The sequence below is a fragment of the Taurulus bubalis genome (genome assembly GCF_910589615.1).
Source record: "Taurulus bubalis genome assembly, chromosome: 7".
NCBI lineage: Eukaryota > Metazoa > Chordata > Actinopteri > Perciformes > Cottidae > Taurulus > Taurulus bubalis.
The window spans coordinates 1,994,324-2,008,721 of record NC_136595.1 but is presented as its reverse complement, the minus strand read 5'-3'; the positions used below and the strand labels follow the sequence as shown (position 1 = coordinate 2,008,721).

Genomic DNA, 14,398 nt, shown 5'->3' with positions numbered 1-14,398 from the left:
TTCTTTATTTTGTGTGGTGGATCATGCTGTCATTTTAAACCAGATTCTCTTTGAAAGTAAACACTACTCCAGAAACATGAAAAGTAGGTTCTTATATATTTTCATTTTTTTATTGGTGCAAAACATAACAGCATATGATACAATAGATAATGGAGCAAGAGACAATATAAAACAAAACCTGAGGATGTACTAATTGTATACAGAACATGATTCTTGGTCACTGCAGAGAGGTGCAGGAACGGAAGACAAAAGTAAAAAAGAAAAGTGAATCCGCAATAGCTGCGACCCTGTACGCGCATGCATCCACACCTCCAAAACAAGTCTTTTAGAAATCGAGTTATATTAGAGGGTATGGCTTATGTATAGGGGGCCTACCCATACCGATGAAAGAGGAACTGCTGAGATCATTCTTGAGATCGGTTCTTGAGTTTGGCCATGGTACGTGAATCTGTTCAGAACATACGTGCCTTTCTGCTACAGGCCACTCGTACTGACACACCTCCTGTTTGCCGATTGGAATTAAAACAAACACACCTTCACGCCCACACACTTGACTTCCATGACAGGTTTCAGCCTCCAAGGGACAAATCTGGTGGGGAAATATGTGTGGACCGATGGACCAACAGAGGGTGGGTGTGGGGGTGTCTGGAGATAGCTGTGCGGCAGTGTGTGTACTCATTTGGGATTGACAAACTTTTTTCCGAGAATTGTGCTGTCAAATTTAAGGGAGGGTATAAGGGAAACCGGCCCTCTCTTCATTAGCTGTCTTGCATAAGTCGTGTCCCACAAGCATCCCATCACCATCACCACCAGGCCAATGGAACAGTCTCATCGGCATCATTGGAAAGGTCCACACTCGACCTGACAGTCCATTCAGCGTCTTTTTCTGGTCTCCTGCACCACCACCTTGCGGTAGCTGGGGGTTGAACTCACTGTGGTGGTAGAGGAGCCTACCACGGTAGTCTGAGAGCCAGCAGATGGGCTGCCCTTGTTGTTGAGGACTCTTTGAGAGCCAGAGACGCCACTCTTCTGGGACAGACCTCCTGCCTCCTGGATCAGAGGCCCTCCGCTGCTTGTTGACCCTCCGACCACCAGGACTCTTTGAGAGCCAGAGGCACCACTCTTCTGGGACAGACCTCCTGCCTCCTGGATCAGATGCCCTCCGCTGTTTGGTGGCCCTCCGACCACCAGGACCCTCTGGGATCCCGAAAGCCCTCCTGCCGGCAGTGTGCCCCCCTGCACGTAGCTCATTGACCCTGCAGGGACTCTGCCCTCCACCATCATCATGGTCTGGGAGCCAGAGAGGTTCCCAGTTTGAATTAGGTTGGCACCGCCCCCTTGCATTCCATTCCTGTCCACCAGCACCATTTGGGGGCCATGGGCTTGTCCGCCGGACATCATTGTCTGCCCCTGAACAAGCATGCCTTGGCCAGGTCCAGTTTGGCTGCTATTAACCAGTACCATGCCTTGCAGGTTGGTGGCTGGTGCCTCCGCCAGCAGGACGGTGTTCTGAACCTGTGGCTGGACTACGAAGTGTGTCGGCTGCATCATGGGGCTGGTGGTGTAGTAGATGGGCTGCTGCTGCGGCTGCGGCTGTAGCAAGAGCATCTGGCCTTGATTTGTCATACCTTGGTTCACCATAGTCGCCCCATTCCTCACTGTGGTCATCCCTTCTTTCATTGTGGCGGCCGTACTTTCCTTTATCATCTGAGAATGCTCAGCTAAATCCCTGACCACGGTCGTGGAGACGGTAGGCTGCAGCTTGGGCAGAGGGGGCTGCTGTTGGACGGCCATCGAACTTGATACTGAGGTCTGAGTGTTGATAGAAGCACTGGGCGGGAGAGTAAACCCATGTTGGACTTGGGTTGGGATCTTCTTGCCGCCGCACACTTCAGCCAGGGTCTTGAACTTGGACCCAAGGTCATCAAGGAAGTCCAGGTTATTGTCACCCTCCAGGAGGCTGGAGCCGCCCACTGAGCCAGCAGAGGAGCCCTGGCCCTCGTAGTCATAGACCAGAAGACCGTCCTTCCCGGCAAGGTTCTCGTTTTCACTGGTCACCTTCTGTTGAAAAAGGAAATAATCACATTTTGTTGATTGAGCAGCCATTTTTTTTTTTGCAAACTGTGAATGTACTGTCACCCAAAATCAAATATCCTCTTAGGAATAGGTTCTTTAAGGCACAGGCCGAACTTCGCCTTTGCTTCAACTGAGAGTGTGAGTACACAGTGTAGATTTTTTTGTTATGTCAAAGACATTTGCAGTTGAGTTATTTGTTACTACCATGGGCTACAGAAAGTAAGGCTCGATATATGGAAATTATTGTTCACCTGAGAGTAGTACTGTCCTAGGAAGTGGTCTGGCAGAGCCATGCCGTCATACATTCCTCCACCTGCTCTGGATTCTCTTTTCTCAAACCCACTCTGGTTTTGAGAGAAGCCACCGGCGATCATGTCTTGCCCCATCCCCCATGTTTCTCCTCTGCTACCTCCGTAGCGATACCCGTAGCCATCCACAGAGGTCATATCTGCCACAGGTGACATCGTTGACCAATTGTTAGCCGTGCCCATGCCGACCACATTTTCTTCCATTTGTGTTGGCATGTTCAGGAGTGGCACCGCCTACGAAAGGCCAATGATCCAAATGTTAGAACAGGGTCAGCAGTTATTTTGCTGTCTCAAATTAAAAACCACTTCATGCAGCTTTCAAGCAGACGTCCTCTCAATAGCAAGCGTCCAGTATGTACGCCAATATTCCCGTCCTCAACATTGAAGGTGGTGTGTGTAAAAGGTAAACCTACCGTGTTCTCCCCCTGGCCCTCAGTGTGGTAGTTAATGAGGTGGGATTTAGTGTCGAAAGGCATGTCAGCAAAGTTCCCAGCCCCAGCCCCGGCTCCCCCACAACCGCAGAAGAGCAGCAACAGAAGGGCGACTGTGAAAACAAAACAAAGAAAGTTTTAGTCTAACTTAAGGACTCCACAAGAGTGCTGCGAGGACTGCAGTGCTCTGGGCAGTTTTAACATGGCACAATACAGTGTTTTCTCTCTTGACAGGCAACCATTTAGATATTTATTACCAAAACCCGCTGTTTCTATAACCATTCTATTGTTAGTGCCATGTTGGAATTCAACTTTTTTTTTCACTTGTCTGGCCTCTTGCTGGCTGCTGCCACCTGCTGGACAGACCCACAATCACATCTCGAAGTAAAGAGCTTTCACTTAAACCGAAGTTAGAGCTTCTTTAGCTTCTGCCGGATTTAAATATAATCCTACACATTTGATTGGACAGCAAAAAAGTGGGCGGGCTCAGAATGTAGCACTAGAGCTAAGGAGGACTGTGGATCCACACATCTCCCTGGCAACAAAAAATTGCAAATTGAATGATGGATAGATGTCAGGACATTATTGTCTGTAATTGGTTGGATGCTTATGTAATAATGCGTCATGTTTTGTTTTACAGGACAACATTTGTTTGCAGTTTATATAGATGCAAAATATGACCGGGATTAAGATCTGAAAGGGTTAAAAATCTCAACTCTAAAGACCCAGTGAAATGAAAACTAAATGTTCACAGTTTTAATTATGTGTGCTTATGTTAATTGACCTTTTTTTTCTTATGTAGAACAGTTTCAAATGTTTGCTGACTCATTCTCTACTCAAGGGCGTTGACAAAAATGTATTATACATCTACATCTATGCGGATACTCCTACACCTGTGGCCTGAACTAGATTTTCATCTCAACGGCAGCTGTTTTGGGATTGTCCTGACCACAGCGACGGTGTTTGGTCACACGACCCTTCACTCGAGCATCACTTCACACTCACGTAGTAACAGCAGCAGGCCCAGGAAAAGCAGTCCGATGCCTGCAGGTCCTAACTCCGCTCCCCTGTTGGGCTGACCGCCGGCGCCTCGTCTTCCACACACCACCCCATCCTCGCAGGTACAAACTTGGATCGTCGCCTTCTGTGGTTCTGGACAGACCACTCCCTGCTGGTCCCGCACCATAAAGCTCACCTCATAGGAGCCCGGCCATACGGGCCCCACAGCCCTCAGGATAGCTGCGGTTTCTGCCAGACAGGACAACATGAAAAGTGTAGTCAGTCAAAGTGCTTTACTTTGAAGTTTACAGTATGCTGGATTGAAAACAAAATGTGGCTTTTCTTTTGGCTTATCTTTTGGGGGACTATGGCGACTATCTGTTTTTGACAATACTTAGCAGTCTCCTACTCACCATTTAAATGCTCCACCTGCCATTTGCCCATAGTTTCCTCTGGGATGATCTCAAACTCAAACGGAGCCCCGTTTGGGAAGTCATCCTCATCTATTGCGCTCACAATAACTGCATCACTCGGGGTACAGATGGTCTCCATGGTGCTGGTCAGGGAGGGGCAGTTGTCATTAAAATCCTCCACCTGGATGGCTACTGTGCCAGTGGCTGTTTTACCAGGCATGTCTGAATTGGAAAAAAACAACAAATACAAACAGGTCATTCAGCATTTCTTTGGCTTCTAATTCCATTCTTCAGAGACAAATGCTCCTCTGAAGCCATCCTCAGACCAAACCTAGCTCCACTGTTACAAGGCTGTAAGGCTCTGTAGAGTGTGGCCTACCGTCTGAGATGCAGAGCACTTTAGCCATGTATGTCCCATTGATTAGGTATGAAGATTCTCTATCAGGCATCTTGTTCAGTTTGATCTCCGCTGTCTTTGGGTCGATGGTTAGCCAGTTGTCAGGGTCCAAGCCCTTGACATACCTACATAACAAAAAGTCTGTGTTAGATATCATGATGGAGTGTAGACAGCTAAGCCGACGTTGAAGTGTTAACTGCAGAGGCTTCATGTTTATGTGTTTGTGTGAGCACTGACCTGACATTCTCTGCCGGTTTCCTAGTGTCTCCATCTATTGCCTGGTAGGTGGCAATAACAGTATTCGTGTTGAAGGAGCTGCCTCCCTCTGAGATGGGAATGGCCTTCACTTTGGGCTCGAAACTTGGCCCCTCGGGCTGGTTCTTCACGTTGATTTTAACTGGATAGGTTTTCCCTTGCCACGATGATCCTCCAGATGTTCCTCCGCTGCTGCTACTGCCACCGCCGCCACCACCGCTTGTACTGCCACCACTGCTTGTGCCGCCGCCGCCACCGCCACCGCCGCCACCGCCGCCACCGCCACCGCCGCCGCCACCGCCGCCGCCGCCACCGCCGCCGCCGCCACCGCCTCCAGCGGCACCAGTTGCAGTAGGCTTGCCTCCTCCTCCGACATTAACCCCAACTCCAACACTTCCATCAGATCCGTCATAAAAGTTAGCCGTGTTCCTCACAGATATTCCTAGGTCAAGTTCCTTCACATTCTCATAATCCACAGCCTGTGAGAAAGCACATACAAGCACAGAGTTATTATTGACAGCTTTGCTGTTTGCGCGTAGTTGTCAATACAAGCTCAGGAAATTCAGTTCGATGGACTGAAATGCAGACGTGTTTCACACGTGGGTCTTCGCATCAAACAAAAGCCGTTGTTTATTTGGTGTTGGCTTATAAAATGGATTTTTGCTAAAAGATTTACAGCAATAATAGGTGTCAAAGAGATTCGTGTCAAATCTGTAGTGTGTTTTTGTGCCAACATTGTATGTAAATCAGTAAATACTGATCAATATTATCATGTGAGAGTCTAAAAGCTACTTGTTTGTGTGTCTCGATGTGTTGGTTTTAAAACTTCTGGAAGGTGAGGCCAATGCATCTAACCTGCATTCTCTGTAATGTCCATCAGAGGGCGACTCCTCTGGTTGTATAGAAGTCTATGAGAAAATGACTCTACCTTTCTCAGTAAACATTGTAAGCGACTGTGGCTCAGTGGTAGAGTGGTTCAATCAGAGGATCAGGGGTTCGATCCCCGGCTCCGCTAGTCCATGTCAATATGTGTCCTTGGGCAAGACACTTAACCCCAAATTGCTCACGGTGTGTGAATGTTGTATGAATGAATCAGTGTATGAATGGATGTGAATGAGTGAACGATGACATGTAGTGTTAAAGAGTTTATGTCTCATTCTCTAGTTTCAAGTATTCTTCAATACAGCATGATGTTCATAAATAAAGGGTATGCTTTAGGGCGGGGCTACCGCATTATTCCCACAAAAGACGGGGATACTAGCACATACGGTTCTTGTAAATTTAAACTGTAGTACCTTGTCGAGCATCAGGATGCCCTCGTTGGTCTTGGGGTCTGTTTTAATGCTGAAGTACCCCGCCTCGTTGCCTTTGACAATTTCAAACATGGCATCCCAGTTCTCTGTGTGCTTCACGTCCAGGTCCTCTGCTTTGAGCCTCATCACCTCCACACCCTTTGCGTTCTCCTCGATGCTGCCCTCATACTGCAAGTCAAACACATTATGTATGAAGTAATGGGACACTTTTGCTGATTAGCATTTCTTTGACTTACCTGTGACATGTCAACATTGTCATATATTCTAAACATTGAAGCCATTCAACTCTGAAACCCCTCATGGAAACCATTTGCTCTCGCACCCATAATGCACATTACACCATGTTGATATAGAAGACTGAGAGACAGAAACCTACCTCCTGCTTTTCCAGAGTGGGACGGTTGTCGTTTATATCTTGGACATTGATGATAACCATGCTGGTTGCACTGTTTCCCCCTGGTTGGCCATTTAAGTCTTGACCTTTAACCTTCAGAGTGTACTGCTCTGTTGTCTGAAATCAGAAAGCAGGCTACGATTAGAAGAGTTAGACCAGGGACTCTACTTTACTGTATGATTCAGTCAAATTCCCCAAATAATCCAATGTTACTGGTAGGTACTATACAGTATATAACATGCACATTACAGGTGACATAGTGTCTTTAAAGACACTTCAAAGTGAACTTCAGCTAAAGCAAAATCTATATGAGGTGAACTAGAACTGTTCAATCAGAGACGTTTGTTTTTTGCTGCTTGGTGCGTATCGTTGCCTCTGACTCTGATGTCCTGAACACATCGAAGGCACGACAGAAACAGTGAACAGTGCACCTCTAAAAGACGATGATGCATACTCAGGAAACATGAAACCACACTTCCAAAGCCATGCAGAGGTTCCCATTAATATTAATGAATTAATATGTTGTTGAACTCCCTGCTCCAAGCGAGGTGTCTGATTCAAGAGAGACAAAGAGATAAAATGGAGCAGGAAGGCAAAGCTTTCAATGTACCAGTCCATCTACGTTCTGACTCTCACCCGTGGTCGTGAGCTTTGGTTAGTGACTGAAGAATGAGATCACGGGTATAAGCGAGGGAAATTACTTTACTTCGCATGGGGACCGAGTTCGGCCTTAAGATTGATTCATGCTCGACAAAAGCGTTTGAGGTGGTTCCGTACAGCAGGTGTTCGCCTGTCCATGCACATCCAACATGTTCTAACTACGTGGATGGGTGGAGAACATTGAGAAATTTTCTGCGTGGAGAAACCCCACACAGAGGATTAAAGATCCCACATTTTCCTCGTTGCGATACCGCGTCACCGCATTTCTGTGTGACTGTCTTTGCGGAAAGTAACCGAAGCTTATCGCCACATAGTGAGACTGTACATTACCCCACGATCAAGTAGTACCTCACAGACGGCTCTGCACGGACTACACCCTCTAATGACCCAATGTACGCCGCGTGGACCGGATTGGATTCTCGCGGACGCGTAAAGTATGACTTCGGACGTAGAGATAGGGTGAGGAGATTGGAATAGAGCCACTATATGTATCGTCACCGTGTTGTGCTGGTGGAATTAGCAATAATAAAAGTCATGAGGCAGAGAATGGACAGAAGTAATTTGGCAAAAGAGAAGGACGTCCCAACTTTTCGACACCTTCTTGACCAAATGTGATTGATGGATAGATTATTAGCATTTCAGTTCTCTGGAAGGCTCTGTGGATGCAGTTCATGCTGTACCTCTCTGTCCAGGGCAGAATTTTTGACAAAGATGGTCCCATCGTTGGTGATGTAGAACATGTCATGAGACGGGTTCTGTTCTAGGATGGTATAGGCGATTTGAGAGTTCTGGTTCCCTGCTTCGTCAGCGTCGGTTGCAGATATTTTCATAATCGAAGTTCCTGTAAAAACAGCATCAAATGAAACAGTCGTTAACCTGGATGTAGATCCACTCTATGATCTTCTCTGATGACAGCAAACTGGAAGCGTTAGATTTCCCCCTGGCTGATGTACCATGTCAGCGGGAACAGAGAAAACCGAGCTGATTAATGTTGGTACTGAATGATGACAAAATGTTTACCAGAGCTGCAAACTCCTACATACCTTTGTGATACTAGTTAAATCAGTTTTGAAAGCTATTTTCACACTATGAGTCTTTGCAACCAGTTTATTTTCATGATTTTATGAAAAACCTTATCTTGTTTTGTGTGTGGGTCAGGAATTATTTATGGGAATAATTAGGAGGCTCTGTATTTAGGTAGAGATGCATAAACACTCACTTGCAGCACTGAGCTCTTTCACATTCCCCGGCTTAATTACTCCAAACACTGGCGCGTTGTCGTTCTCATCCACCACCTTGATGCGGATGTCGATTTTCTTTTCTGCATCGCTGCCATCTTTGTATTTAGCAACACCTGACAACTGAAACAGAAATGTTCCTTAAATATCGCTGTCTCCATCATCATCATCATCATCATCATCATCATCATCATCTATCTTAGCACGAACATTTGCAAACATAAACAGACATTGAGCTCAATGTGGGCCCATCTTATGTAGGGAAAAGTGGCGTCAAAGAGCAGAATACACTCGAACAGAATCGCTCCTGTATCACTCACATTGTAGGTGTCGATCAGCTCCCTGTCCAGCTTTTGGGTCACTCTAATAAATCCGGTGTCGGGGTCGACTACAAACACATGGAAGGGCTTTTGACTCGCACCGATGCCTTCTAGGGAGTATTCAACCTGTTCCGAAGTTTCAGCATCTGAGCGAATCTAAAAAACACGAAAACAAGACCGGATCATTTCACTGCATCGAGGAAAAAAACTTGAAAGACAGATACATGCTTGTCTTGTCGGTGGTAAGATCGTCCCCTCTTTGTCAGTTTGATCCACAGTTAAAGGGTTAATCAATCAGTGACTCACCTTAGCAATGAATTCCTGTTCAGTGTAGTCGTGATTTTCTTTGAGCGGCTTTGGAGGGAGAATCCATTCTCTTTTTTGTCTTACCAGATTGTCTCCAGTGTTAGCGATCACCGCAACAACAGCCTGCAACACAGTAGATAGAGCCGATGAATCTATGGTCCAAACATGGAAGGCTCATCATGGGATGAACCGTAAGAAAACGCTCCGGTGTTCTGCTTTACATATTGACAATATTCGTACTGCTTTTAAGTTTTAACTGACATGAACTAAAATAGTTGTCACATTTTAAAGACCCAGTGAAATGAAACACACATTTTCACATTCTCAATCCCGCAGTGGTGGGCCGTCAGGGCCTGATAAGCCTTCTCTGCTGGCCTAAACAGAATCACAAAGTTATAGCTATTTTATAATTTAATTGTTTTTCACAAATACACTACATGTATTATAATTATTTTTCCCTATCAGGTTATTTTCTCATTGTACAGCTCTGTTGCTCAGCCTGCAGTCTTCAGCCATCAGACTGCAGCTGATTTGAAGGAGAAGCTTTCATCCAATCAGATGTTTTTTCTCCTGTGTCTCCAGGCCAGCAAGGCAGTTTAAGCCTTTGCAGATTAAAGTACACGGGGAGTGGACGTTGTGGTTGATTGTCATGGACTTCAACCAATCAGATCGTTAGTTTGACAAACTGGGCGTGTTCTTTGACGTGCAGGGCCTGCGAGGTGGCGTGGACGTGTGATTGGTCAGTGGCCCAGCGTGACCATTAACATGCGCTGTGATTGGCCAGTGTGTCAACAGGGCGGAGCTCAGTGGGAGCTGGAATGGTTCAGGCGGAAGCTAGAGAAGTTGTGACATCAGGCTCGTTTGAGATGAGCCAGTTCTGCGCAGAATCGATCGGCGGCGATCGGCGCACAATGCATGCTGGTTAGATTTGTGTCCGACTTGACGTCATGCACACGTGGTCAACGATACTCTCACGAGACTAAGTCGCCGTCGATTTCAGAGTCAGCGTCGCAGTTGCTTTCCAACGACTACGTGGCCCAGTGCATGATGGGAAACGCCTGGCTCTCGCCACATCAGAGAGCTGATTGGCTCTTAGATCTGACAGCAAACACCACGTGTTGTAGAAAATTCGTTTTTTATGTGTAGTTGTAATACTTAACGCTGGATTATTGACTATTAGTCTCATGTTTGATCTAAAAACATTAATTGTGTTGTTGTTAATACAAAATCGTATTTATACAACACACATCAAAACTACTAGTAGTGTATTTCACAGGCAGACATCAAAAGACCAAAGGATGCAGCTACACACACATTTTTACATAAATATATATTTATAAACACATATAATAAATCCAAACGTGATCTGTAAACTACAAGTAAACAAAAGTTCGGAACTAACAGGAAGTACTTTTTCTGTGACTTCCTGCGTACACACAGCTGACAGCTGACAACTGTCCGACTTGATTGCAGTTTTTTGTCAGCGCCTCCTGCTGGTCCGCTGCTCTCTCTGGGCTGCAGGCGAGGCGCAGCTCTAACGGACGAGCCTATTTTTTAGCGTGTTTTGGCGCTCGGTGGAAGATAAGCGGACTTGGTGGTGGATTTGAGGCTTTGCTTTTTGTGTTTCATCTGCGGTGGCGTTGCGTTGTGTGCTGTTTTTTTTAAATCATGGATTGTTTTGTCATGTTATAACGAAGTGTGGTTCTTGTTGCGGGGGAAATCCCGCGTCAGAGAGGCGCTGCGTGAGCGGCTATTTTAGGGATTTCATACGCTACCACAAAGACTTATATACTAATAAAGAAATAACGAGGAACACACCATTGTTTCAATTTACTGAGGGCTCAGTACATATAAAAAGGACTATGCTAACGTTTTAGCAAGTGGAGCAACACGTTTTTAGGGGTACTGCTGAAAGAAAAAAGATCTCGTAAATCTCCCCATTCTTGCCTTTCCATCATCTTTAACCCTTTAAGCCCACACCCTAACCCTAATAACCATAACCCCTAATCCTATTTATTGTTTGAGTTGTGGGGATTATATATTATTGTAGCCCTGATTTTTATGTTTAATTTGATACCTAACATGTTAGTTTTTTTTTGGGCGGGGGGGATATATACCATGATTTTTTTCTTGAATTTCCTGATATAAAAGGGTCCCCTAACTAGGGCTTCAGATTTAAATTTTCTAAAACTTGAAAAGCTTTTTGCTTCCTTTTTCAATTAATTATTGTCTGATTGTCTGAACTGTATGTCTCAAATGTATCTGTCTTTAGTCTGAATAAAGTCTCGTGGACTCACACAGGTGTTTCCAGTTTTTCTGGCTGACCAAGGACCCTACCCAGTCTGAGCCTGGTGGGGCAGCGAGTCATTATTTTTTAAAACTGATTCTAATACCTTTCTTGTACATACTACCACCTTTTGTACATGTATAGTGTTTTCATATTTGTTTATTGTAATTGTCACGCTCTGATGGGAACAAAATAAACCCGGGTTGGTCCGCGAGGGGTCACACCCTTTGTTCATGAGAATAAAGAAGGCCTGCTGCTCATGCAGGATTCAGCCCGGCTGAAATTCAACCTGCCGGTTTGACGAGAGAGGGGAATTTAGCTTGATTTCAAGACATTTGAAAGTAATGCTCGGTCCCTGAAGAGAGATCTAGGAGTCCTCGACGTGAGAAAGGTGCAACTTGTGTGGAGTACTGTGAGAATATCCACCTGTCTGGTCAGGTACTAAGAGAGGAGACACACCCTTCCACTCCCAGCTGGTTTCCCTGCGCCTCACCCATTCAGTCGATGCATGGGCATGTCGGCATGTCAGAGGAGGTGTGAGAGACTTTTCCCCAGAGAAGGAGTGGCCCATGTGAGCGAGTTCCTCGATGGGCATCGCTACCCTCTCCCTCACCTGGAGGATTATGAGGGCTGAGTATCGTATGAAATATGACGACACCTGCACCAATACCAGGCCCTTAAAGTGGTACCCATACCGACAGAGGACTTTGTTTTACAACTTCTTCTACTTCCATTGATACCCATCGTGTGACTGGAAGCGTTCTACTGCCAACTATTACAAAAATACAACTACGCCACACTCGACTGGGCCAAACAGACGCCGTATTTCATCTGAGAACGCTCGTGGTGATTGGCTGAGAGCAAACCCAGACAAATAGTCTTTTTGTTTTCTAGATCTGGGCACAAAAAGGATCCATTGCAGGCGTTGTCTGACTGGAGAGGTGTCGTTACTACTTGGTACTGGGTTATTTCACCCGGATAATTCTTCACACATTATCTTCCGTTTCTGAATCTCTACCTTTAAAAAACTCCACAAAGAGCACACATCTTGAATCAGCAACAGGCAGCATCAAAGCGCAGCATGGTCAGAAGTAGAAAGATGAAACCTAATACTTGGTCATGAATTGTATGAAGTTTTCTGGTCTCTAGTACAAATACACTTTTGTTCATGGATTATTTGTCACTGATGCTCCCGGCATGAACGCCTCCTCGGCTTCATGAAGGGCTTGTGACATTACAAAGGGATCATTGATCATCATAATGTTTTTAAATCACATTTTAATAAACCATCCTAATCCCACTCATACAATCCTGATTCAATACAAAGCCGGCATAAACGAGCCCAGGGAAGCTGCGTGAATCAAAATACGGGAAGTGATCTCACGGCCTCTTTGTTAGTACAGCGACTCACAGGGCAGGCTTTGGCATGAGAACGGGACCCAGCCGGAACACACCTGAGCGTTTCCATGGCAGCCAGGTATTTGTTTCCGATCAACACAGACGCGGTAATTAAGCCCATGATCTGAGGCAGTGAGTGCACCGAAACATCAGTTTCTATTGTGAAGAACACATCCTGGAAATGCAATCCGACTGGAACTACTGGTTTCCGCAAACAGAGCGGATAGTGTGTCGGTCCAGGTAGATACCTGTGAGCTGAGACCACTCAGACTTACGCTCAGAGTTTAACTAAGGACAGTTTCAATAGCAGCACAGCTTGAATCAGCAGCAGTTGGAAGGCGGACAGGTAACTCACCGTCAGTAGGAGCAGAACAAACGCTGGGGAAGAAAACCCGGTCATGGCTGGTCCTGGTATCCGTAACAAGTGAACCTCTAGTCCCGGTGGTGCTGGTTAGAGTCCCAGACTGACTGTGATCTGATGGAGACGAGGAGGAGGCTTATGAAAGAGGAAGGCTCCACCTCACACACACTCTCACACACACCCTTCAGGAGAAAGTGGGTGTGTGTGTGGAGGGGGGAGGGGGAGTACTACTTATTTGGTACTTCATAATAACCTTGTTATGAGTACAAAGAAAAGAATAAGTGAAGCAACCTCAGGCTGGATGGATTACTGAACGGGCCATTTGGCCATTGTTTCAGGGGCCCCTTGTGTCAGGGGCCCCTCTAGCCTTCACTGACGAAATGTCACTCAAACAAACCAGGAAGAGTCAAAATGACCACAAAAAAACATAAAAGGACTACAAAGAGACACAAAAAGACTACAAAGAGGACTAAAACTGGTACAGAGAGACCCACAAGAGCCACAAAGAGACTCACAATGATGATGAAAAGTGGCAGAAACACCACAAAGACACACCAAATGACTACAAAGAAACATAACACATGTAGATGTTTTATGTTTCTTTGTAGTCTCCTCCTTGTGAGACGCTAAACAGCTGCAAAGGGACTCATAACAACCATGAAAGGGGACAAACAAGACAACTACAAAGAGGCACCAAATGACTCCAAAGAGACAAAAAACTGACTTCAAAGAGACAAAACGCAACTACAAATAGGCCACTGACGACAGAAAGACACAAAACAACAACAAATAGAGAATATTAAGCTATAAGGCGTTTGTGACCTGTTGCATGTCTCATAATAAGTTTATTTGTATATCACAAGGCGATTCAAAGTGCTTCACATGAAACCTTTAAAAGCATCAAAACATAATGCAGAGAAAACAAGACTTCAAAACAATTAAGAACATTCATTTTAAAAACATAAAAAAACAGTCAAAAAGCAAAAAATATAATAAAAGTTGCCGTGCAGTTTAAGAAATAAAATGTTAATGTTTTATGAATATCCTTTTATGATGTGGATTTGTTTTTAGTCAACACCAACACCAAGTAAACCTAAATGTATACTGACGTCGGAAGTTTATTTTGGAAAGACGCTCTATATATCCCAAGTGGATACGGACGTCCTAAACTGAACCTAGAGGGGAACATAGAGAGGAACCTAGAGCGTATTTCGCCCTTTTGCACTCATTGTCTTCTTTACT

At 45.4% G+C, this 14,398-nt stretch overlaps 1 protein-coding gene across 1 annotated transcript; it reads right to left on the bottom strand.

Moving 5' to 3' along the window:
* Positions 1-84: 84 nt before the first annotated feature.
* Positions 85-13,246, bottom strand: LOC306738753 (desmoglein-2.1-like). The gene is made up of 14 exons (XM_079220663.1): positions 13,151-13,246; positions 9,111-9,233; positions 8,805-8,960; positions 8,466-8,607; positions 7,927-8,087; positions 6,569-6,703; positions 6,175-6,360; positions 4,862-5,358; positions 4,607-4,749; positions 4,228-4,449; positions 3,821-4,063; positions 2,798-2,928; positions 2,328-2,618; positions 85-2,061 (listed from the first exon to the last, which is right to left on the bottom strand). Exons 1-14 carry the CDS (start codon positions 13,193-13,195, stop codon positions 874-876), a joined length of 3,663 nt encoding a protein of 1,220 aa, XP_079076789.1. The 5' UTR covers positions 13,196-13,246; the 3' UTR covers positions 85-873.
* Between the last annotated feature and the right edge of the window lie 1,152 nt (positions 13,247-14,398).

What these genes read in the sequence shown, in the direction of transcription:
- LOC306738753 (XM_079220663.1), bottom strand. Translation starts at nt 13,195, where the DNA reads ATGACCGGGTTTTCTTCCCCAGCGTTTGTTCTGCTCCTACTGACG. An exon ending in GAAAGAGCTCAGTGCTGCAA is followed by an intron (nt 8,088 to 8,465) that starts GTGAGTGTTTAT and finishes CTGTTTTTACAG; the next exon opens with GAACTTCGATTATGAAAATA. An exon ending in AAACCGGCAGAGAATGTCAG is followed by an intron (nt 4,750 to 4,861) that starts GTCAGTGCTCAC and finishes TTTGTTATGTAG; the next exon opens with GTATGTCAAGGGCTTGGACC.